This window comes from Alosa pseudoharengus, unplaced genomic scaffold (assembly GCF_046254945.1).
Source record: "Alosa pseudoharengus isolate Yale_2024_CS ecotype anadromous, Long Island Sound unplaced genomic scaffold, YU_APseudo_1.1 YU_APseudo_1.1_scf_12, whole genome shotgun sequence".
Taxonomy (NCBI): domain Eukaryota; kingdom Metazoa; phylum Chordata; class Actinopteri; order Clupeiformes; family Clupeidae; genus Alosa; species Alosa pseudoharengus.
The window spans coordinates 15576009-15602486 of record NW_027468587.1 but is presented as its reverse complement, the minus strand read 5'-3'; the positions used below and the strand labels follow the sequence as shown (position 1 = coordinate 15602486).

Sequence of the window (26478 nt, the reverse complement as noted above, 5' to 3'; positions counted from 1 at the left end):
CAGACTGAGGGGACGACGCCCTGTAAATGTTAGCTAGTTAAGTGGGAGGGAAGATAGCATGAGGTGACGCAGAGATGTGAGTCACCACATAGGATGGTGTTTGTATATCAGGCTTATAAATCTTGAAAGATTACAATATCAGCAATCAACAACTAGCATTGAAGAACAAATATTATTATATAGATGTTTTTGCACTAAGAGTGAAGAAGACTGACTGTATAATCATCAGTATGTGTGTCTCCATGTAAACACACTAGCATATATGTATGTGCACTGCACACATTTGTGTGTGTGTGTGTGTGTGTGTGTGTGTGTGTCTGCTGGTGTGTCCTTGCCTGTTGGTCTCTGGAAGCACAGACAGGTGGTCTGGCGGCTGTGTGTGAGGTGGTTCAGGACGTGAGTTTGACTGTGTGTGCGGCATCACTGTCTCTCCATGGGGCCGCTGCTCTCCACCTGACCCCAAAGACGAGGCTGCAGCTCCCACTGGGGGATAGAAACATGCAACCACTCTCACAACCCTCCTACACCACTGAAATACAGCCAGAGGTTTTGCATGTTATGTCTGTTCTGGACACTTGATGATGAACCTCTCTAAGGTTTATCAGAAGGCTGTGATTGATCCTTAAAATACAAAAAAGAACGCGCACATCCAGATTCAAACAGGTGCTTGACCAGAATACTTCAGAAATAAAAAATGACTCACACTGTGATTGATCCTTACCCAGAAATCCATTCTCTACTTTGTGGTCGTTCAATTGTTTTTTTCTGAGTGGATGGCTCTGAAAAGGCTCCCCTCCATTCATATCAGTCAGTCTGCAGTGACAAACCAACATGCTGAGCCACTTTGAGACAGCCATATAGATTTAACGACCCCCCCCATTACATAACGTCTATGTAGAGGACCAAGAAAGATGACCCATTTTGTTTATGAAAAGCATCATCATTTTAACCCTGGATATGGTACTGTTTGTTACCTTCGAGGTTGGCTGTGGAAACTGCGATTCTGATTGGCTCGCCTTGGAAAAGGACCCCTCTAAGGGGCACAATAGCAAGTGAATGATGATGATGAAACTGAATGAGGCAGCCAGGACATCACAGGTACACGTAAATTGGAATGTACAGGCAGGGAAAGGATATCATGCAGCAGAACATGAGGAAGGCTGAGGGGGCTCACCTGTTGTAAGGCGAGTCGGAGCTGCAGGGCTTCGCTCAGTTTATTGACCAGCCGCTCCTGCACTGAGCCATCAGAATCCTGCAAGCCACAGGCAGTTTTTCCAAATTCCAGATCTTGCAGAATATCACCAAAATAGGATATTAAAATAATAAATATGTGACTGAAACAAGGTATTGGTTCTCACCTTACACTTGGATAACATGCCCAGGGCTTGTTTGTAGTATAGCGTGGCTTTGTCAGGGTCTCTGAGCTGAAGTCGTATTTCCCCCAAACCTTCACAAGCCTGCCACTGCCCCATGTAGTCCTCTGGGGAGAAGAACAGGAGGAAGACAATGATCTGCTGATAGGTTTACTGCCCATTTAGTCACTTTACCTCTTGCCTCTGGAGCCAGTTGTGACTCCAGTAGGGAGGTAACGATGCACTGTGAATCGGTTAAAAATCAATACACATGTGTGAAGATTGCAACCGATGGAGATAAAAATGAATCAAGATGCAATTTTTAAACAGAATAGGGTGTAATCTGCTTTTGATTTCACTTGTTTGATGTCAGACGTCAGTATGTAGGCCTATTCAATTGTTGGTCGGTTCAGACAGAACGAGAACATCTTGAAATGGGTGCAGCCGGTGCACCGTCCAGCTTAAGTCAGCAGTTTGGCTTCCCTGTGTTTATGAATGAAAATATTGAGAAAATTGCATTGTGACTCATACCGAATCCTGAGTTGAGCCTATAGTTACATCCCTAGACACCAACAAGGAAAATACTATATCTACTATACTAGTATGAACCAAAAATAAAACTAAAGTTGGGAACAGACCTCACGACTTTTCAGTCGCACCTGATAAGATCGAGAGCAAGTAGGCCAAACCTAGAGACGGAGTCTGGAATGATTGTGAGTTAGTTATGAGCAAAGATTCTAGAGCGCTACGCTTAAAAGTTTGAATCAAATTTGATTGACCTCAGACCAGGCTCAGGACCAGTCAAGATAACATCAAACATGTTTGATTGAATCTCGATTGAGTCAAAAATGGAAAGAATCGCAAAGGATTCAAATCTGTCACCAAACACACATATGATTCCTGCTGCAACTGACCACCGCGACTACCGGTGACTCCTTCACATGTCCCATGATTGTCATGGACGTTCCATCCTTTCAAAATCTGGCTTAAAATCTGGAGGTCTATTCCCAGCATAACATGACCAAATTAATTCAAATTCTGATACATTTTAGCTAAGCATCAGTTAATGTGTTCTTATTTGGATCGGCTTTTGAAGACCAGGCTAATCCAGATAGCATCAGCTCCCCTGCTGTTAATTAGAAACCACCTCACGCGTGACCCCCATACCTGTGTCTTTGAAGGCCTGCAGAGCGTGAAGGTAGTTCTCGCCAGCCTCCTCCAGCTCCCCCAGCTGAGTGAGAGCGAAGGCCAGGTTACTGAAGCAGCGGCCCTGAGCCCGACGGCTACCCTGGGACCCTGGAGAGGAACACAAAAGCTCTCTCATCTACTCAACTCCTGGGTATACACTGGGTATTTCAAAACTCAGTCAGTTAAAATACACACATTTTGAAGGTAACAGTATTTCTGTAAACATTGCATTCTGTAGCTATATCTATATAGCTATATATAACAGACAAAAACATGCAAACATTCAACTGTGTGTTTAATGTTTTTAAGGAATTTGAAAAGATAAAACCACTACAGCATAATATAATATATAATATAAATACGTGCTAAAGTAAAATCTCCCAAGACTAACTACTGATAGCACTACAAAGGTGAGCCCACAGCATTCTCTGCAGTAATGCTAACTGTAGCAGCAGATTTCACAAAAGTGCTGTGGTAAGCTGCTTCTGTTCATCCCTGGGGAACGACTATGTCTACACTCAACATTTACATTAAAACAAACTGCCCACCAGACAAATCACTGACATCTACAGGGAATTTCATTACTGACACAGAGGTTGGAGCCAGCTACCTTGCAGCACCATCAGGAAACAAGGGGCTGATTATTAGAAAAATACATATAAACACCAATATACAGAGCCACTGCCATTTACTGCAGTTTTTAGCATCAGCTTTTGAAGCGGTCACATGTTAATGTTACTCAAACCCATATAGTAGTAGACTTGTGTGTGTGACTTACCATGCAAGGCTGCTGCCTCTCTGTGGAAGTCCAATGCTTGTTGGTACTGACCCAGAGTGTTGTGGACCGCACCCAGGTTCTGCAGTACCACGGCGAGCCTGCGTGGTTTGGACCGTACCAGAGGCAGGGCCTGCTCATAGCACTCAGCTGCCTCCCCAAACAGCTTCAGCTGGGAGAAGCTCAGGCCAAGCTCATTGTATAGCTTACCTGTGGTTCAGAAAGCAGACACCAAGCCAGACATGACCATACACAACACTGACAACACTGTGTAAAGAACACAAAAGACCTCATGAAAAATGTAGTTGTCAAAGCTATTTCACTGAGTCCTAATCAATATTCAGAGCATTTACTTAACAGTACCATATTATTATTATTTTTAATCATCCCATATTATGAACTGGAGGTACATGTAATGATTATGAATTCAGTAAGCACATCCCTTTGGCAAATATATAATGGATGGAAAGATACAGCTAAATGCTGAGTTGCCTTATCTAAATATTATGCTCTCTGCAGATTACAGGGTAATTTATTTTCTAGCTCCATTGATTAAAGGAAACCCTGACTTGACAATAAATGTTCAGCTTTAGGAAAGGTGGATAAGTCAGGAAAATATTATTAGGACTTATGCCAAGCATCATTGATCCATATAAAAAAGTCAGTGTGAAATACACACTGACAGATTCAGGTTAGAGGCTTTTGGAGAATGTGAGAACTAAGAGCTAGCTAGCAGCTATAGAAAAATATAGAGAATAACTATGCTTTTTAAGAGTGCAATGATTTTAAATATGAAAATATACAATAAGTACAAAATGTACACCCAACATTAGCCCATCTATTCCACATAACACACATGTGAATTCAGCTCATTTTGCTCAGCTTGGAGGTGCCTCACCGAGTGAGTGTTGGTCTGTGAGGCTCACGCTGAGCTCCAGGCATTGAGACAGCGCGCCGATGACGTCCTCAGATGAGAAACTCTCACTCTGGAGCATGTGGGTGCTTGCCTGCTTCAGGGCCAGGGCTGCGGAGTCCAGGTGGCCCGCCACCCGGTAGCTCTCTGCGGCCCTCTGGAACACCTCAGCGGCCTGACTACAGTCCTGGGGGACAGAGGGGCGGTCAGATGAGAGTCTGTGCAGCTCAGCAGCGAGAACAGGGCACCAGTAAGGCAAGGGTGATGGGCTCAAGTATGAAGAAGCGCAAGCACTCCAGAAATGACCTAGTGAGAATGTTAATGAATTTAGATGACACTGCTTGATAATTACTGTCAAAGTTAGTTTCATGTATCACTTCGATCCCTGTTCCTCAATTTAAAATATTCTCAAATGTTAAATAGGGTAAACTGACAGTGAGAAGCAAATCAATAAAATTATTCTGAAATTCTACTGTAGAATTCAGCCGAGAACATTGCTGGAATATTTTAGGGGTATGTGTACCAATGGCATCTATGCACTTGCAATGATGACTGAAAAGCTGTGCTGTGAATAAATGTTCCTTATACATTTATATCTTTCAACAATTTCCCTAAATGTAAAGCTCCACTACACTCTTTTCCAAAGCCTTTACATGTAATATATCTCAGAGAAAGAAGTGTATGTTGTAAATCTAGATAAATGAGACTAGAGCTGCCCTGGAGCAAGTGTAGGCAAGCACAAGATGAATGACCTTCATGCGGATGTGGCAGCGGGCCAGCTTCATGCAGGTGTCCCCCTCGCTGCTTCCATCTCCCTGGGAGCGATAGAGCTGCGCAGCCTGGAGATAGTGTCCTGCCGCCTGGGCCTGATCCTCCAACGCCTCGTGGGCCACACCCAGGTTGTACTGCAGGTCTGCCACTCGCTCCCTCTTCTCACCTGGCTGGGCTTTCCTCAGGAAGTCGAGGCCTTTTTGAGGCTTGCCAGCCTCCACATAAGCAGCACCCAGGTTAAAGGCACATGCTCGATGTACTTTTGTTTCCTTGATCTGAAGAGGGTGTAAGGCATGAAATGTTGGGTTTGATGTGAAGCACAAGAGACAAATTAGCAAATTCATCAAGGCTGCACTAAAATATATTTCCATGAATAGATTACTGTAAGATTCGATGCTCACTTTATATTTTGAATGTGTCTAAGCTAAGCTCAAATAATCTTCTGGGGTCTTATATAAGAATCAAATAAATTTTCAAACTTGACTATAACAACAATGTGGAAATGTTGAAGATTATTTCTGTTATTCTGATATATATTTCTGCAAAATATAAAATGATGATGCTGTTCTGTACCTCTACTGCTGCTTTGTATGCCTTCTTGAAGCAGTTAAGGGCTTCGAGACAGTCGCCTTGTTTCAGTGCACTGTGTCCTGCTGATGTTAACTTATCGATGTCTGCCTGAGCCTGTGACTCATCTGTGGTCCCACTTTTACCTCTCAAGCTACCATCGCTCTTCTTTTTTCTTTTGCGGCCCTCACGGGGTGAAGAGCCACCAGAAGCCATGGAGAATAGATCACAAAGACTCTACATGAGAGCATGGTGGAAAAGCTGAAGATAGACACAGGGTTACAGTTAATCATTTAGGACATACCGGTATTAACAATTATTCTTAAAAGTAATTTTGAAGAACCTATGCACATTATACTAGTGCTTGAAGACCACCTGGATATATTGGATAGAGCCAACTGAGAATGATGAGGTAACTGCCTCCCTCTCTGCAAGGATTCACTACACTATTTAAACATTAATCACTAGTGCAGTCTAATGTAACAGTGGAGACTGGGTATGAATTTGTCTAAGCCCTTGTTCATTTGAAAACTCACGACACAAGAAACCTCGAGGAGGTTAACCTCTGAAACTTTGTATGATTAGACCAAATGTCAACTCAATGACCTTACATTAATCTTACTTTTAGTTTGTTGGATAACGTTACCTCACAGCCATTTGCCTGCTGTCATTGTTGTATCCAATGTTTCGGGTTATATGGGGTGAACAGTATTTATCGCTGCCACACTTACCCTTTTTCCACAAAGCACAGAAATTCACGGATGTTCCATTGACAGGTGTTGTTTCTAATCCATCAAGCTACTTAAAAATATCAAGCTGTAGTCCTTTCCTTAACGTTGGGTACGCAGATAGTTACTTTATCTACCACAACAGCCATGTTTCAGTTAGCTTCGATAGCGAACCAAGGAAGGAAGCAAACCACGTTGAGTTTACCTCCGTTGCCACAGTAACGTTAACGTGACGGGGTAGAAGCTACTGAAATGTGTAGGATGGAACTGAATAATGTCTGACATTTAAATAAGTAGTATGCATTGCAATTATTTAACGCGTGACACAAATATGAAGCAGAAACTGTAGATATTCCAGATATTCACTTCAACAACCACAAAGTCATCTGTCAAATCCATGAGCCAATGAGGAGGCGCCTTTTCCTAGCCAATGATATGCCAGCGGGATTTTCAAACTTCAAGGAAGATAAACAGCCCAGCCACCACAGCAAGCAGACTTTGGAAAATCGCAGACAAACCAGACTAGGGACAACGCTATCCTCCGGGAATAACGTTAGAAGTGTGCAAAATTACTTTACTTGTATCACAGCCGGGGATAACGTGCGTTTACCAAGATAGCTACCGATATTTGAAAGTTTTCAAATTTAACGCAATTTTGTGACATCAAGCTGTTGCTAGAACTAAACTGACATTCTGTTGCTAGCATAGTGCTAGCTAGCTAGGTAACGTTAACGTTAATATCGCCAGCAAACTTCGGTTGCTTGCCAAATACATTGTATTAGGCCAGCGTTATACAACTTTGTGTTTCTGGAGACGCCGTATCGAAGCGAAAATGGGTGAATCTTGTGGACAAACACGTTCAGGCTGTAAGTAACGACGTTAGTCAAATATGACATCATTTTCACGTTGACTAACGTTATCGTAGTCAGTAATGGGACACATTAGCGTTACCTGACAAGCCACTGCTGTCTGACAATGTACACAACTAACGTGGGTATTACTTCAAGCTAAACAAATCAAGTTATTTGCACAGCAATAACTGTTACATGCTCAGCATCAACATAACTTGGGTGTTCATGAACTGACTTTGGTAGTCCTTGCGTTAGCTGACTGACGTCACTTACTACGAGACTACTTGCCAATGTCCCTGCTTTCATGCTTTATAGCGTCCAAAATAGCTATTTTATAATATAATAATACTCTTGATTTGTATAGAACCTTTCATACACAGAATGCAGCTCAACGTGATTTATATGGGTACAATATATGAGTATAATCTATTATGGGTAGATAACATACATTTTAAATTGCATCGTTATTTGATTCAATTGTTGTATTACACAGATGAACGATTGACAGCAGAGGAGATGGACGAGCAGCGAATTCAAAATGTGGCATACCAGTATTTGTGCCGGTTGGAGGAAGCAAAGAGGTTTGTTGAAACGTCCAACAGAAACTGAAAGAGGAAGCCAGTACTGCTTGTTTTTTATCTGTCTCTTATCTGTCTCTGAGATTAGTCTCCAAGGGTTTAATCTCCTCCTTTGGATTTAGGTAAACTGCCATTCATGAGTTAAGTGTTGATTGTTCTTGTTTGATCTATAATAGGTGGATGGAGGCTTGCCTCAATGAAGAACTTCCTGCTCCCACTGAGCTTGAGGAGGGGCTCAGGAATGGAGTACTACTGGCAAAGCTGGGGAACTGTTTTGCCCCAAAAGTAGTACCTGTGAAGAAAATCTATGACCTGGACCAGGCACGATACAAGGTTGGCTAAAAGGAAGATAAAGTTCTAATGCACTTTCCCCCCCCCATAATCTACTGAAAACATTGAACAATTCAGGAGCCGTATACAGTCACACCTTAGTAGTACCATGCATGTGATTTCATGTATGTCAAACACCCGAGTTTGTGATAACCCTTGGATAACCAATTTCTAAATGTTGCATGTTGGATTCTCCTCTTGAATTTCCCCTGGGGATCAATAAAGTATCTCTATCTATCTATCTATCTATCTATCTATCTATCTATTAGGCAACTGGGCTGCAGTTCCGTCATACAGACAACATCAATTTCTGGCGCAATGCGATGGTGGAAGTTGGACTACCATCGGTACATAAGTATCCAAACTAAATGTGTTTTTCTTCAGCATGTTTTAAATGTAAATGTTTAACATCCAGTTTATTGCCTCTCCTTCAGATGTTCCACCCAGAGACCACAGATATCTATGATAAGAAGAACATGCCCCGAGTTGTTTATTGTATTCATGCCCTCAGGTAGGTAAACTCCTGCGCTTTGTTGTGTAAATGGACAGTGAGAGTGCACGCTACTCAGTGGAGTACAGAATGTATGATAGAAGACCTCAGGTTTTGGTATCGGTCATGTCTGATAGTTATACGTTGATACTTTAGATGGTCCTCTAAATTCCAACTCATTCTTTCTCCAGCCTCTACCTTTTCCGTTTGGGTCTGGCTCCTCAGATCCATGACCTTTATGGCAAGGTCAAGTTCACAGGTATAACATTTCCCTCTGTAATTAGTTCTTGTGAATGGATACATCATCACCTGAAGGTCAACATTGTTATCAACTCTGGAAGTTTCCCAACAATATCTTATCACATTATTGGGTTTGTTCACAGAGGAGGAGATTAACAACATGAAAAAGGAACTGGACAAATACGGCATTCAGATGCCAGCTTTCAGCAAGATTGGTGGAATACTGGCCAATGAGTTATCTGTGGATGAGGCTGCTGGTATGGCCAATTAAAATACAATTTAAGGCACAGATTTGGTGACTTGACATTGTGGAAAAGTAAACAAAATGGTAAAAGGTTGAGGAAACTAAACTAACTTTGACACAGTCCAATATTGAATTTGGATTTCCTTTGTCATACTCTAATATAATCTCTCTCTCTTTCTCTCTCTCTCTCTCTCTCTCTCTCTCTCGTGTCCAGTGCACGCTGCTGTGATTGCCATTAACGAGGCTGTGGAGCGAGGCTGTGTGGAGGAAACTGCTCAGGCTCTGATGAACCCCAACGCCATACTGACCAACCTCCAAGAGCAGCTGATGGCCATCTACCAGGAGATTCTGCGACAGGCTCGCTCAGAGAAGGCTGCTCAGGCCTATGTCAAGGTAAGCCAGGATGTTGCACACTAGATGTCACCTCTCCTAGACATACAGATTGGAGTAATAGCAAGTCCCTTAGACTCACTAGATTTTCTGTATAGTTTGTGAATTACTATTTGAACTTGATCTCCATTCATAACACTTTACATCTGGCAACATGGATGACATGGATGCATCAATTTTGTTTTAGATCAATGGATCGCATGAAAAGGACATTTACGAGGAGTATCTCACCCAAGGTGAAATCCAGGACAACATAAACAGAGTGAATGGTGTGTATGATCGACAACAATACCTGGAATGCCGTTGAGCAACTTAATGAGCAACTGAATGTTGCTGGGCAACCACATAACCAGTTTCATGTGTTCTGACTGGATGATCATAACAATTTGTTGTGTGAAGATTTGAAGTTCTTCAGAAAACATTTTGCTGCATATTAGTGGGAATGTGTCTAAGCACTATACCCAGTAGCGTTGCCCAGCATGGGATGACACTTTCAAGACAACCTGTTAATGTCAATCAAGGTCACTGGTGTTCAGAGATGATTATTCAGTTCAAATTGCATAACAAGGTTTCTGAAGTTGGCTCAGATTAAAGCATCTGGGAATCAGGGAATAAATGTAAAAGTGCATTTCTTTGTCATGTGGACCGATAGCATAGTAGGTTTTACAGTTTGTTTAGCTGAATATGTCTGACCAAGCAGAAGCAAGAGATCTAGAAGGTCCAGAGGGATCCCGAGTGATGTGAGCTTTAAATGTGCTGAAGTGTACTGGTGTGAATGCCTTGCAGTGCGTGCGGCGGTGGAGCATGTGGACGAGGCTCTGGAGTGTGCCGACTCCCTGGTCCTCCTGTCCGCTCTGCAGGCCCCGTGCCTGGGCCTCAGGGCCCTGCTCCGAGACAACAGCCCCTGGTACCTGGAGCAACTGGTCAGCGACCGTGAGCAGAAGGCTCTGGTGAGGGCGCTTGAGTTACCTGTGATGCTGTAAAAACCCTGTTTGTTTGATTAGATTGTTGTTGATTGTTATTATTATGAATTATTAATTCATATATTACTCATGTTTTACACAATAGAAAAGTGCTGAACCAAACAATGTCCAAATTTGCTGTATGAAATATAAATGGTCCCATTTGTACAACACGTAATGCTAGATAAGTCACATGTCAGAGTTGGTCGCCTGTGACCCTTTGGTTGGTGTCCTGTATCTCGTGTTTGGTCGTGTAGGACATAGGCTCTGTTGAGCCGCTGGACCGTGACGAACTGCAGGAGGGGATCACGGTGGCTAACGAAGAAGCCCAGCGCTCCCAAACAGGTCAGTTTCACACCTCCGTCTCAGCACAGAGAACATTCAGTCTATTCAGTTGTAGTGATTTGATTTCACAAACTGCTGTGAAATGTCAAGCAGTCTCATGTTATTTCCCTTTGTACCGACCTGTACAACCTGTGTGCTTGTACCTGGCAGTGCATAAACATGTTTTGCAATAAGTATGTACTGTATGAGCACATGCGTTCAGTACATTAGCATTAGCACCTGTTGAGGTTAACGTATACGTACAGTGTTTGAAAATGATGTTTGTGTATGTATTCATGCAGTGCAAAAGGCTATTGTGAAAATCAATGAGGCCCTGCGGCGAAGGGACGCCCGTCAAACTGTGCGTGCTCTGATGGATCCTGATGCCCAGCTGCCAGATGTCTACCCTTTTGCTGCTGACCTGTACCAACGAGAGCTGGCCCCTCTTCAAGAACAATGCCCTGAGGTTGACATTTAGTACCATGCATATTCATTTACTTGCATTCATAAGTATGAATGATAGTGCTTAGTCCAGGGGTGGGAACTTTTTGGCTCAAGGGCCACATTGGGTTTTCAAAAATTGGCCGGCGGGCCGCACAACAACTACAATTAAATGGATCGCATAATGTTCACGTTAGATCTGCTGCAAAGGAGATAACTAAGAGTAGGCCTATCATCTCTATTTAACATGATGTTTTGACGTTGACATTGTAAACATTCTCTAAGGAGAGTGAAAGTGGGTGGGCCGGATCCGGCCCGCGGGCCGCAGTTTGCCCACCCCTGGCTTAGTCACTTGAAATATAGTGTGACTTGAGTTCACACCTTTTTAAGTTTTCTTATTCAGAATTCTAGTGATCAGAAACTCTTAGCTACCTTCCTATCCATAATATTTCCATCCATATTGGATTACTTACGTGTGCGTAATGTCATTTCCTGTGTATACCAATCCAATGAACTGTTATAAACTATGCTCACACTGTACATTTAGTTATAATTTTATACTCTGTGTGTGTGTGTGTGTGTGTGTGTGTTTTTCACCAACATTCAATGAATAGTACACAGTCACCATCATTTGTCATATAATCAATGTTTTGCTGTTTTTGCTGGCCAGGCTGAGCTGCAGCAGGAGGAGCTGTTTGTGGCCGTGGAGATGCTCTCGGCTGTGGCTCTCGTCAACCAAGCCTTGGAGGCCCGTGACATGGGGGCCTTTTGTGCCACTCTGGTCAGCTCTGCAGCTGGTCTGGCAGACATCGATGACAGCCTGATCCAGAGGTGAGGCCACAGGACAAGAGGGTTTATCATCAGTCATGTCGTCATGCAAGATCTGTCTCGCATACTCCCAGCTAGGGTTGCAAAGGGGCGGAAAATTTCTGGTAAATTTCCGGAAACTTACCATGGGAAGTTAAGCTGGGGTTTTTTGGAAATATTCCAAATTGGAAACTTTCATGGAATTAAAGGAAATTATGGGAATTAATGGGAATTTACGGGAATTAACTGGGAATTTTGGGTAATTCATACAAACTGTTTCATATACAAACATTAACATTTTGTTTCGTAATAAGCAATATGATTTGTATGTTCGTATTTTCGCTTAGCTTAGCATACAAAGCTAGCTAGCATGCTAGCGGGAATCCAATTCTCTGCCTATGGTTTACTAGTGTGCTAAACTAGCAACACTGAACTGTCCAAGATACACCACACCACTCAACAACAAAATCTGATTGGTTGGAACATTTTTCCCCATGCATATAAACGCACCATAGGTTTCCTTTAGGTTTGTCTAGCAGCCTATGCCGATTGCTGTGTGCATGTGATTGACATATGTGCAGGGTAGAAATTTGACTGAAATTGCATTAAATCAGGTTGTTTTAACTAATATTAGACTGCAAGATGGGGTTTTGTCCACTACATTTAAGTTCCCTGTTATAGACTAACTTGCCATATTAAAATTCCCAGTTTATTCCCATTAATTCCCGTTTATTCCTGTTAATTCCCATATATTCCCGTTAATTCCCATGGAAAGTTTCCAACTTTGAAAATTCCCGGAATTTTGCAACCCTACTCCCAGCCCTGTGCAGCAATGCACGTTATTCAGCTTGTCATGCCTTACAGGCTTGTTGGGCAATGTGCCAAAAACAGAGTGAACTTTTATGCAGAATAGTCAAAATGTAGCCTTAGGCTAAACAAAGAGAAAATACTATGGCAAAATGAAGGTCCTCATCATTTATCAGTACTTCTCATGGAATGCTTAAGTATTCACAACGTGTATTCCAAGCATCTGTGCTCTGTCTTTTACTTCTGCTTAATGTTTATAGAAGAAGAAAAAGAAGCCTGACTTTGGTTTGCAGATAGTGCTTTTTTTCATCTACTCTGCACACCACCACTTTGGGTTCAGTCACTCAGTGGTGAAATTGATTTGTTTACTTGAGTGAGCTGCAGTGTGCGCGTTGGGGCGACGGCTTAATGCTCATTGCCTTCCAGGTATTTCGAAGAGCTATGTGACTTGAAGAAGAAATCCGGCAGGACTCTGCTGACGTGGAATGACCTGCAGGGTGGCCTCAACGCCGTCAATAATGCCGCCCAGGAGGAACATGACCGTGAGTGTCCCAGACTAGGGGAGATTAGTGTCCCAGACCAGATCTAAAGTTCAGTTGCAGAGAATAATAACTACTCAAGCAAAATGCAACCTTTACTGTGATTTAGTATGAGGCACTAATGCACTTATTTCTTTTTCCTTCTGGCAACAGAGATCCTGACCATCGGCATCATTAACCAGGCCCTGTGCCGCAGCGACCCACAGAAGACTTTGGCTGCACTCTTGCTGCCCTCTAGTGGTCTGGAAGAAGTGCAGGCAGGGACTGCCAGGCGCTATCATGATGTTCTGACCAAAGCCAAGAAGCGCAAGGCAGAGGTGTGGTATTTACATTAACAACACACACTACACAAGTTTCACATTTGTCCAGCTGTTTTAACAGCTGTGGGGAGTTGTTTTGAAAACAACTGTTGACCTATTACAGCTGAGCAGAGACCCTGCTGCTGAGCTATGGTTGGCTGACATCCAGGATGGGGTGCGTCTGGCCAATCAGGACTCTAACAGAGCTCTAAAAAGTGAGTCTGCTCTGTACACATGCGAACACATGCACACATACTGTATGCATGCCTCATTTTACTCTTCATTAATTCAGACACTGGGTCTGATCAAAAGTTAAACTTAACTGTTTATTTACACATAGGTGTTTTGCTGTACACGAGTGCAAACTGAAAGCCTTTTAAATATTATTTATTGTACATTTTCAATCAAATCAGTCAAACAACTGTTACTGTGCAGTTGTACCACTGAAGTTTGCTTTCGCTTGCCATGGGCAATTCCGCGCAAAACTGTCACATCCATAACGCCAACACAATGCAATGGTATTTAGTTGGCGTTATGGACAGTTTTGTGTAGAATTGCCCCCATCCAACCCTGTGATAGTATCAGCTGATTCTGTGTGGTACCCCTCAGTGTTAATGCTCCCCTCTGCTCTGCCAGTGTGCCTGGGCCTGGCAGCGGTCAACCAGGCAGTGAAGGAAGGCAAACCGGCCCAGACGCTGCGGGTGCTCCGGCTACCTGAGGTGTCTCTGAGGAGCATGCTGGACCAATGTGCCGCTGCCTACCAGACCGAGCTCACAGCCCTGCTCCGTGCCAAAGCCGTCGGAGGTTAGAGCCCATCTCCTCTTCTTTTACAACAAGAGTGTCTGTGCCCTTTTTTGTGGATAATCCCCCTGCTACACAGAGATGAAATGGCAACGGGTGGAATGTTTCAGGAAAATTACTCTAGAGTCTCTCAATTTATCAGAATTACCGGTAATCTGTTTTTATTATTTAATGGTTATCATTATAGAAAGACTAGATGAAGATTGAAGCATTACTAAACCGCATTACAATAATGCATGTCATCATTTACTTGAACTATATTGTTAGCAAGTATGTTTAACCATGACCTTTCCACTGTAGTCATTCCCCCTCCCAGGTTAATGCCATGAACCATGCCATGAATGCCATGCCATAATTTAGCTGATGTCAGTCATTCTGTAAGTGTTGAGTTGCAGAGAATGAGTCCTTGAGACAGAGGTTACTGATCGTGTATCTGTGTGTGTCTGTTCAGGTGATAACCGAAGCCCTTGGATTCGGACCAAGATCCAGGATGGCAGCTCCTATTACTTCCACCTGCAGAAGCTGGAGGGCACCTGGGACAGGCCACAGGGTTTCGTGCACAACAGCATGTTCCTGGCCCACGAGGAGATCCAGGTAACTCAGTCACTGCTGCTAGGCACGGGATCCAGTTCCACAGAGCTATTATTAGGACCTTTAATGAAACAGTAGTGTCTTTTAGGTGATGGGCCTAGGGAGACGGATAACGATGATATTGATGTGCATTTGTTTGTTTGTTTGTTTGTTTGTTTGGCTTTATGTATTTATCTTCAGTTTCAGTGTCCTGAATGACATTCATTTATTAGCTTAGATGTAAACTTGCATCATGGTGCTGTTGACATTGAGCACCACACTCCATGGCTAACTGTGACACTACTGCCCCCTGCAGGCCATTCTGAACAGTGTGACCTCAGCCCACAGTAGGGAAGCACAGTGGAAGGCCAGCAGTCACCTGGTGGTGGCGCTGCAGGCTCGAGTCCGAGGCTTCCTGGTCAGGAGGAAGCTGGCAGAGCGCCTCCACTTCCTCAACACCCACTTGCCTGCCATCGTCACTATCCAGGTAAGCGTCCAGTGATGGGGAACTGGCCCTTACACCACGGAAGGGTCTACATTCAGGTTCTTATACAGGGGTGGGCACTGCATTCATCAGCGAGCCTACTGAGTGAATGCTCCAGTTCACATATGTTTAACAGTTTCCTTGGATTTCTGTAATATGGGCAATGATATGGGCCAAACTGTTGGATGCTACACATTTGATGTAACTTTGTTGTTGGCACAATCATTAGTGAGGAGTTGTTCTAAGGTGATAACCAGGATGTTCAAAAATCCAACGCAGGATTGAATAGTTCAGCTGCCAGGCACCCAACAACATGGAATCAACTATTAGCGATAGAGACAGCGTTAAGGAAGTGGTATACTCCTCCGTAGACATTTGTGCACGTCAAAGACGTGCGTCATTGATGCGCGGTCACAATTGTTGTGTGGCACACGACACCCCCTCCATGCCGCATTGGTAACGCAATTCTCGTCTCACGCTGCGGCACTATACCAGGCCTTTTACAGCTATTCTATAGTGCTGTTTGTTTATGTATTGATAAATATATTGACTGTGTTCTTAGTCTCACTGGAGGAGGTTCCTTCAGCAGAGGGCCTATAAAGAGAGGCTGCAGTATCTCTACCGCAACTGGAGGGCTATTGTCAAGGTGAGGGCTTCTGAACGATTCATTTTCTGAATTATTATTATATCTAAATCGTAGTTTGTTAACTGATTTAGTTTTTTTTTTTTTTTTTTTAACTTGTTTTAATGTCACTTCCTGGTCTTCAGATCCAAGCCACTGTAAAAATGTGGCTGGCCCGCAGGAAGTATCTGGCCCGGGTGAGGTATTTTAGGAGACATGTAAGTCACACAGATGAGTTTAACAATAATAATTTTGTCATAATATTTAATTTGAACAAGGAATCTGTAATTTATTACAGATTTAAATATCTATCTTTAAATGTTTTCTCAACTCTTCAGGTTGGTGCCATCATAAGGATCCAGGCCTTCGTCAGAGCCAACAAGGCTCGTGAGGAGTACAGGATGCTGGGTATGTCACAAGTCACTAAACCATTGTGTTAGTTACTTAGTCTTAGTTAGTTCCTGTTTTAAGCCACATCTTACTGTTATTATTTATACTATCTTGTTGTCTCATCTCATTTTTAGTCCACTCCACCACCCCTCCCTTGTCTGTGGTGCGCAAGTTTGCCCACTTGCTGGAGCTGGGCGATAACGACATCCGCCAGGAGGGGGAGCTGCTGCGCCAGCGGGAGGAGGTGGTGCGCACCATCCGCTCCAACCAGCAGCTGGAGACCGACCTGGACATCATGGACCTGAAGATCGGCCTGCTTGTCCGCAATAGGGTCACCCTGCAGGTGAGAAGCTCCTGGGGTTTTCAATGGTACACATGTGAAGGTTTTTTTTGTAGCTTTAGATGCTCATAGGCACACAGCATCAAGTATTTTTTTCTGATCTAAGGTGGTTTACTTCATTTTACTTACAGTTTTACGTACTGGATAAATTAAGCTCAAATTATTCCTGCAATGGTATTCTGGTGAATATTTTGTTTTGTAGTATTACATATTAGCTAAGAGCAGATCTGAACTAAGGTGGTTTACATGAGAACAGGAGGTGGTGTCCCACTGCAAGAAGCTGACCAAGAAGAACAAAGAGCAGCTGGCAGACATGATGGACCTCAACAAGCACAAGGGCCTGAAGTCTCTGAGCAAAGAAAACAGGGAGAAGCTGGAGGCCTACCAGCACCTCTTCTACCTGCTCCAGGTGAGCTCCTGGGCTTCTCTAAGCTGTGTAACTAGGGATGTAACGATTACCGGTATAATGGTAAACCGCGATAAAAATGTTGACGATAACAATTACCGTTTTCTTTTCAAATATGATTATCACGGTTGATTACCGCGGTGTGGAAACAGTGTGTTTAATCCTTCCCAGCTACATCCGAGCCTGCTTTTGACATACAGTAGGCCTGGTACAATGAAATAAAACTGGTACCCTGCTGATTCTGTTGAATTGATGGTTTTAACTACGATTCGGATTAGGCTACCCCGGATTTTAAAAGGCGGAACATTTTCACCACAAAATGTGCACTGTATCATGTAGCCACTCTGCGTCTTTAAAATCCATAAATACATTAAATCCATTCCACTCACGTTGTCAGATGAATACAGTAGCCTAAAGTTTTATTTAGAACACTTACTTTGGTCTCACTCATTGGATCCAAATAACAGAAATAGCAAACTGCAAGTTATGGTAGGGTAAGTTAAGCTATAAGCACATAGCTTAAACATGAAGAAAAGAGTGAACAGGACACTTTTTGAAACTATTTCAGCTTGTGTAGGCCTATCAGTGCTTTCTGAACATATTGAACACACTTTTAGAAATACCGTGATAATACCGAAAACCGTGATAATTTTGGTCACTATAACCGTGAGGTTAAATTTTCATACTGTTACATCCCTATGTGTAACAGAATGCATTTACAATACATTTGAAACCTAGCTAACCATGTGTGTGGTCTCCCCTGGCAGACGCAGCCCCAATACCTGGCGCAGCTGATCTTCCTGATGCCCCAGAACAAGTCGACCAGCTTCATGGAGGCGGTCATCTTCACGCTCTTCAACTATGGATCGGACTGTAGAGAGGCTTACCTCCTGCTCCAGCTCTTCACCACTGCCCTGCGCCACGAGATCAAGTGAGGGACCACACACACACACACACACACACACACACACACACACACACACACACACACACACACTGTAACACAACAAATGGAAAATACTAATACCTTTTTGAAATGGCATCTTCAATCATATATTTCCATGTATTGGTATTGGAAACTCCACGTATGGATTTCAATTAATAACCATCACCTTTCTTTCTTCTATGATCATGAAATCACCTCTCAGTTAGTGATCTCTCTCTCTCTCTCTCTCAACCTCTTTTCCCATAGGGTGAAGGTGGACCAGCCTCAGGAGGTGGTGACTGGAAACCCCACCGTCATCAAGATGCTGGTCAGCTTCTACCGGCACGCCCGCGGCCAGAACGCCCTGCAGGACATCCTGGGCCCAGCCATCAGGGAGGTGTTGCAGGACCGCTCCCTCAGCATCCGCACCGACCCCGTGGAGATCTACAAGACCTGGATCAACCAGACAGAGACCCAGACTGGCCACAAGAGGTCAGTCTGAAGCACTTGACAAGCACATTTAGTTTGAGGAATTTTAGGAATATTTTTCTCCCGTTATCTGTTTAACCCCATTCAAACGTAGAAGAGACTGTTGACGAGAGATCATGGAATGCTCATGTACCGTAATTCAGCTATCAACCTTTTCAGGCAACAAGCGAATTGCCGGCGATGTTTATGCCGCTTTAAAGTGGCATAACTTCATAAAGTAGATTCATAAAGCCATGACGTCACAGGTGTTCACTCTACACTAGTTGGCAATTCAGTGTTTCCCACAGAATTGAATTCTATTTGTGGTGGTAGGTTTGCAGAATTAACTTGAATGCAACAGTTTTTTTAACAAATTAGCGCAGCGTGGTTATGATGCTAACTAGCTTTAAGCACAATTCAGTACAACCTGAAAAATCATTGTGTGGTGGTCAATGTTGATATTGTGGTGGGCCGCCACAAATAAGTCAATGTATGGGAAACACTGCAATTGTTTATGAATGCAGTTTCTGGGGGTTCATCTTTTGAGCCATAGGCGTTGAAGCAGACCTGGTTGACCCTGTGTCTGTATCTGTCTTCCTGGTCAGCATGCTGCCCTATGAGGTGAGTGCAGAGCAGGCTCTCGGGCACCCGGAGGTGCAGCAGCGCCTCGACATCACCATCACCAACCTCAAGACCCTCACCGACCGCGTGCTCAACGCCATCACCAGTAACCTGCACAAGCTACCGTGAGTTTAGAGGCCTTTCCAGCTGATACCTCTAACTTTATTATTAGTCATTCAGATGCTCACTCTCACTCTCACTCTCATTCTCACTTACACTCTCACTCTCTCGTTAGCTGACCTGTCTGTCATTCTTTTTTTATGTTCTACATGTCCACTCTCTGTCTGTAATGTCCAAGACATGTTCTGTTTTCTTCTCCAATCCCCTGCATTGTCCAGTTATGGCTTGCGCTACACTGCCAAAGTCCTGAGGGATGCGCTGCAGGAGAAATTTCCTCAGGCCAGTGAGGAGGATCTTTATAAGGTTAGCAGGAGTTTTTAGCATCAAGCATTTTTGTACTGAATTATGTACATAGATGTACAAACACTTGTACATACTGGGTATCATACTGGTTTCTGTGAGCGTTTCTTATCAACATGTGAACGTCTGTTCTGGATACCTACCTACTACATATACAACATACTACCTTGATTGGAACTCTTAAGTTTTATTATTTACCTAGAGTAAAGGGGTGCCTGTTTCTACTTCACTGAAGTGCATTAAATTGAGTTTGGTAAAATATTGAAACGGTTTAGTCTTAATCAGAAATCGTTCCTTCAGCAGATAAAAAAAGACTTCCTATATAATTTTCGGTGTTTTTGTTCCACTGCAACCCCCTGACTGTTGGCCTGTTTGTCCAGATTGTGGGGAACCTGGTGTACTACCGCTACATGAACCCAGCGGTGGTGGCGCCGGACGGCTTCGACGTGGTGGAGTTCTCGGCAGGCTCCACCCTGCTGCCGGACCAGCGGCGCACGCTTGGCTCCATCGCCCGCGTGTTGCAGCAGGCTGCCGCCCTCAAGCATTTCCATGGCGACAGCTCCCATCTGCGCGCCCTGAACGACTACATCACCACCACTCACGCCAAGTTCAGGTCAGTGCTACGGCTTTGATCTTCTGTTTGTTTTTCTGTTCATGTTGTTTACTGCGTTTTTAGTAGTTGTTTTTTGTGTGTGTTTGAATTCCCTTCTGATATCTGAATTTTAGCAGATAACTAAATATTGAAGTATATCCTTTATATTGAATGAATTTTTTGCTGATATTGAACATTAAAATGTGTGGAGAGGGGGGATGGATGAATATCTGAAATTGCTGAATAACTGAAAAGGTCTTGTTCTCTTGCCTACAGGAAGTACCTGAAAGCGGCCTGTGATGTGCCAGAACCGGGTGAGCGCTTCAGCATCGACGAGTACTCCGAGATGGTGATCCTCAACAAGCCACTCATCTACATCTCCATCAGCGAACTCCTCAACACCCACAAGGTCTCACCTTTTTTTCTGGATCAGTAGTCTCTGCTAAGAACCCACAAGGTCTCACCTCTTTTCTTCTGGATCAGTAGCCTCTGCTAAGAACCCACAAGGTCTCACCTTTTCTTCTGGATCAGTAGCCTCTGCTAAGAACCCACAAGGTCTCACCTCTTTTCTTCTGGATCAGTAGCCTCTGCTAAGAACCCACAAGGTCTCACCTTTTTTTTCTGGATCAGTAGTCTCTGCTAAGAACCCACAAGGTCTCACCTTTCTTTCTTTCTCACTTTTTTTCTTCTGGATCAGTAGCCTCTGATAAGAACTAACTGCAGGAAATGGTAGTTTAAAGAACTATACTATCTATCAAAAAGTAGGCTAACTGCTTCCAAACAGCTTGAGAATTTTTATCTAATTAATTATGTTGTTTTCGGTCTGTTTTTGTTAACACGGATAAAAAGCTGTCAATGCAGTCAGCATTTTGTAAATATTTGAATAAATGCTTGATCTATAAATAATTCAACATACTGTTGGTGGTTAATGTGCCCAATGTTGTTGTGTTGTCTTGTGTAGCTGCTTCTAGAGCACAAGGACTCGCTGTGCCAGGACCCTTCTGACCCTCTGCTGGAGCTGCTCAGAGACGTCGGGAAGGTGCCCTCTGTTCAGGCCATCATTGGTCAGTTCCCACACTTCAACTCCACTTCAACTCAACTTTTAACTTCAGAATGATCAATCAAAAGTGCAATGTTTTTGGTTTTTTTTAGTTGAATGTATTGCTAATTGTTTTGTTGTATATTTTTTTTTAGTTGAATGTTGTTTGTTTTTAGTTGAATGTATTGCTATTTGTTTTGTTGTATATTTTTTTGTAAATGATTTGTTATGGGGTTGGGTTTTAAAGCTTGCTTGAAATGTGTATGTGTGTTAATAGGAGAGGGGGTAGTGAACGCTGGAGATCCCAACATGGAGCAGACCCTGGCCCAGTACAGCAAGCTGGAGGTGTCCCTGACCCTCACCAGCAAATTCGACGTGTTCAAAAGCACGGATGACCGTCCTGATGCCAAAGGCATTCTCCTTAGGTAGGACTGCGCTCCGTAGATTGTTAAACACACAGAAAGTTCCGCTTGTACTGTTTATTTGAAACTGATTTCACTCATTCGTTCCATCTCCTGGTGCAGGAACTTTACTGATTAGGTCATCTGAAGTGCATCTGAACGTTTTCTTTTTTTAAGGATTCTCAGGATTGCTTTTTCTGATGCAAGAATAGGACTTTGTGATGGTGATGTGTTATTTACAGTGTGTGAGTTGAGTGCTCTACTTATGTTCTGCAGCACCAAGCAGCTGATCATCGACGTGATCCGAACCCAGCCTGGGGAAACCCTGAGTGAAGTGCTGAGAGCTTCAGTCTCCAAAGACCAGGTAACGACTGTCACTTTTCGCTGCGGGACCTGCTCTTGGCAAATTATGACAGGATTGTCGCAGAAAAGAAAAATGTTTAGTTGTAGTTTCAGAAAAGGTGACCAGAATAGAATATAACTGCTATACTATACTTATATGCATTATGTAAAATATACATTATAGTGAATAAATATACTGTATACACTGTACTCTTACTACATCCATAGTGTATTTAGTGAATAAAGAATTAATTTGCGCAGTACAATATGAGATAGGCAAACCTTTTTTAAAGTTGTAAATGGGAGAGATAACATATCAGATGCAGGGTATTGATTGAGTGCAAGCATAAAACAAGAGGGACAGAAGAGAAGAAGAAAGTGCCTCACGGGCCACTCGGATGATGTGTGAGTGTAGCCGCTCGTGTGGAGTGAGGGCTCCGTGGTTCCATCTCCTGTGTCCCTGTGTCCTCAGGAGGCGCAGCATGGCTGGATGATGCACCGGCGGGCCCAGAGGGACGCCCGCACCCCTGAGAAGATGAAACGCAACCAGTCCCTCGTCGCCGACGGCAACCTGTCCCTGGAGGAGAAGAAGAGGAAGATCCAGCGCAGCCTGCGCAGGCTGGAGGCCCTCGGCGTGCTGACGCCCCCCGACTCTGAGAACCAGATCCTGCAGCTCATCGCTAAGGTACGCACACTGAGGAACGCTGGGGCTGAACCTCGGAGGAGTTGGGGGCAGCAGCGTCTCCAAGGGCCAAGGTTCACAGAATAGGTTGAATTAGAATAGATTTAGTTGGACCTCTGCCATTTAATAAGTGACTTCACAACCACCATCAGAAGAGTATCAGTTGATGTGAAGTCGCCTTGCTGTTTTTTATAGAACAGTTTCCATTACCTTAAGGCACTCATTTCAGCTATCATAATGACACTGCATCCTTAACCAGAACATTCCATATTGTGCCACTCAACTTAACCTTTCTACAAACCTTGTGTGTATCTGCAAATCTTTAGGTACTGTTTGCTAAGGACAAGCATACTCATTCCACTTCCAAGTCATATGTTATGAAATGTTATTTCCTACTCAGGAATCTCACTCAGATTCATTTGACCGCTTTAGGGCCTCATTTAAACCATTTGTTGTGTGGGCCCTGCAGCATTAACCGCCCTGCCTTAGCAACCCCGTTTTACCACGATCTGTTAAATTGACTGTATTCAGGTTTATTTGCCATTTGCACAGATTACGCAGATAATCAGTCCAATAAAAGGCTTACAGCAGGATATCTCCCATAGCATAGTAATTAGTCGTTACATAATTTAATTGGAGCTCAAGCAAACGGTGAGTCGACGGTGGCGGTGAGTCGACGCCGGTAACAAGCCACGTCTGTGTCTGTGGTGCAGGACATCCGGCATCAGCGGCTGTACCGGCAGCGGCGCCAGGCCGAACTGGTGAAGCTGAAGCAGACGCTGCACAGCCTGCACTGCAAGAGCTCCTTCCACAGCGAGCAGGTGGACTACTACAGCCAGTACATCACCACCTGCTTGCAGAACCTCACCGTCAAGAACGGGTAAGGCAACATGATGGCCTGCTGAATGTCCTCTGTGTGTGTGTGTGGGTTCTGTTTTTCTCTGTGTCTGCAAAATGAGTTGGCTGAAAAAAAACAGAATGTCAAATGCCTTGGCTGATTGGTGACAAATTTCAATTAATAGTGCATTTCTCCCTTGATGAGCTGCAACCACAGAAAAAAACACAGAGAGATGAATGAATCAACTGAAAGCCTTTTAACTCCAAACCATATGCACAAATTGGCACACGGATCGGGATGCTAATATGATTACGAATTCTCATTTGCTTTTTAAAAAAAAGATACATAGGCAGTCACATGGTGCTCATACATGGCCATATTCTATTAAAAAGTAAATCATTTCTCTCTCTCTCTCTCTCTCTCTCTCTCTCTCTCTCTCTCTCTCTCTCTCGTATACCACACCTCCTTTTCTCTGCCTTCAGAAAGGTGAATGGGAAGAAGGCTGCAGACAGCAAGGGGAAGAAGAGCAAGCAGCCGGCTCTCACCTACACCGCCGCGCGTCTGCATGAGAAGGGTGTGCTGCTGGAGATCGAGGACCTGCCCGTCACCCAGTACGACCAGTTTCAAACACCACACACACACACACACACACACACACAATTCATCCAGTTTTACCCAGACATTTTAAATCCAAATTTTTTAATTCAGTCTTCTCTTTGTATCCTTCACATGTTATTGACTTGCATCAGACAACTGTGCAATGAATGGCTGCATTGACAATTGCTCTTCTGCTCAGGTTCAAGAACGTGATCTTTGACATTGTTCCTGGCGAGGAGGGGGGCACATTCCTGGTGAAGGCACGCTTCATGGGGGTGGATATGGAACGCTTCCCTCTGAAATATCAGGTGAGCTACAACGACAGGTGCAGTACAGACGTTGGGTTTATAGCTCATGGATGTCTGTGGAGTGACTAATTGGTAGATAACCTCCAGAAGTAGGCTCATGATGAGGTGGAAAATAATTTGATATAGCCAAAATTATTTATTACACCAGTGAAGTATTTTACAGCTGTGCTATTACCCATATATGGTCAGTAGTTCTGGTCAGAAGTGTAGATGTCCAGCCGGGACATCTGCATTATATCTCTCTATGCATAATTCCTCTTTGTGATTTCCGGTTCTTTCCAGGATCTTCTCCAGCTGCAGTATGAGGGTGTTGCTGTGATGAAGATGTTTGACAAGGCCAAAGTCAACGTCAATCTGCTCATCTTCCTACTCAACAAAAAGTTCTTTAAGAAGTGAGCCAAGGTGCTGTCACCATGATTGGTTGATGTAATGACTGCACAAACACTACCATGTTTCACTACTCCATAACCGACACAGCCTATTTAGATATCGGCACAATATGACTTTATAACTATCGCAGAGGCATTCACTTATGTAGGGAGCATATTTTATACTTGTTCTTCCATATCTATTTTTTTTATCATAACACTCCAGTTGCTTTTGTACTTGCTGGTCCAACCTCTGCCTATTATAGATGGCCAGTTTAACAGGTACATACACTCTCGCCATGATCAGTATAAGCCTAGCCAACAGGGATATTTATATGCAAAGAAATTGTATCACTTCATATCACTTGTATTGTATGCTATGACAACTCCTGAGAATTTATAACTTGTGACTGAGAAATCGTTTTACTAAGTTGATTTTAACACTTGAAAGGGAAATCGGTAACTGTTTTTTACTGCCCACTTGTTTTGTTTATAATACATTAATGTCAATGCCCCTTTATATACAGTATTTCATCATATATATGATGCCTGCGTCGATGCTTTCAGTGTGATTGTGTCGTCATTCGCTTGGCCTCCATTTTAAAGCTCTGACCAGCACCTCATGCATTATTTATGGTGCACACTTAAATAGAACACTCCAGACAGCTCGTATTATGCTTACAATCAGAGGTCTTGTGTCACCCGGCAGCTCCCATTTTACTCACGGTGGCCTTGTAACTCAGGCAGACACCATGGCACCGAGGTAACTTCCAAACCCACCGCTGTCTGCCAAAATGGCCTTCAGCAACTAAAAGAAATTGCCCGTCCTTGAACTAGCTGTGTAGACAGGTAACATAGACAGTTCTTGGAATGTCAAAAAATGTTAGTAAAGTTTGCTGTTCAGTACATGAATGAGATGTTTTTAGAATAGTGGCAGATCAAATGGCTGGCTGAGTTATGTGCCCCATTGTGCGAGGCCCCCTATTGCCTTTTCATGCTGTCTTTTTGCCGATGAAAGGTAGTTTCTCCACGGCCAGCCTGCCTTTATTGCAGCTCGTGGCACGCTAGATTCCTCATTAATTACAGGCTCCAGCATGTATTGTTTTGAGACTTTGCCCAGGCTGATAAGCAGTTCTATTTTTGAAGCACATTATTTTCAGCGCAGAAAGTTTTGAAACTCCAGTGGTCTGACAATGGCAACTTTGCTGGACCACCTGCATTGGCCATTATGTACATATTTTCTATCCTTTACTCTCCTATCCAATTTCCCCAAGACACCTCTCTCATTTAAATGTCGATTTGTATGTTCTTTTCTTTCATTTCTGTGTGATTTAGCTGTTGTCTTTTCCTTGTACTTCTGCTTCAAAACTGTATGGAAACCCAAATTATACTTCAAGGAACATAACATTTATATGTTTTTATACTGTTTTTTTTAATGTAATCTCTTCAGGGTATGATGGGGCATTTTGAAAACCCTTCATAAATTTCTATTTTTTTTTTTCCATCAAAGATCCATGTTTATCATGCCCTGATGTCCTATAATGTAATAAATATCTAAATGATTCAGCCAGTAAACTAAAGATGCTTCCTGTCTCATTTTTGGAGTTTCCCTTCCTGGAGAGCTCAAGATTCTAACCAGCAATTCAGTCTACCAGGTCTTCGATGTTG

General features: G+C 43.4%; 2 protein-coding genes across 2 annotated transcripts; one reads left to right on the top strand and one right to left on the bottom strand.

Moving 5' to 3' along the window:
• Positions 1-29: 29 nt before the first annotated feature.
• Positions 30-6600, bottom strand: ttc24 (tetratricopeptide repeat domain 24). The gene is made up of 12 exons (XM_076281243.1): positions 6298-6600; positions 5573-5827; positions 4981-5274; positions 4214-4415; positions 3319-3525; positions 2520-2648; positions 1359-1480; positions 1175-1252; positions 975-1033; positions 722-813; positions 336-483; positions 30-33 (listed from the first exon to the last, which is right to left on the bottom strand). Exons 2-12 carry the CDS (start codon positions 5780-5782, stop codon positions 30-32), a joined length of 1545 nt encoding a protein of 514 aa, XP_076137358.1. The 5' UTR covers positions 5783-5827; positions 6298-6600.
• A 181-nt stretch (positions 6601-6781) lies between these two features.
• iqgap3 (IQ motif containing GTPase activating protein 3) lies at positions 6782-26372 on the top strand. The gene is made up of 38 exons (XM_076280232.1): positions 6782-7160; positions 7639-7726; positions 7900-8056; positions 8323-8400; positions 8488-8564; positions 8735-8802; positions 8927-9040; positions 9242-9420; positions 9605-9686; positions 10204-10367; positions 10637-10724; positions 11006-11169; positions 11815-11975; positions 13185-13300; positions 13451-13614; positions 13721-13811; positions 14233-14400; positions 14849-14991; positions 15284-15454; positions 16014-16097; positions 16220-16291; positions 16412-16481; positions 16598-16806; positions 17060-17212; positions 17977-18140; positions 18402-18626; positions 19208-19348; positions 19562-19646; positions 20024-20256; positions 20512-20644; positions 21197-21299; positions 21552-21699; positions 21952-22039; positions 22490-22702; positions 23413-23579; positions 24020-24148; positions 24334-24442; positions 24725-26372. Exons 1-38 carry the CDS (start codon positions 7127-7129, stop codon positions 24836-24838), a joined length of 4947 nt encoding a protein of 1648 aa, XP_076136347.1. The 5' UTR covers positions 6782-7126; the 3' UTR covers positions 24839-26372.
• Positions 26373-26478: the final 106 nt, after the last annotated feature.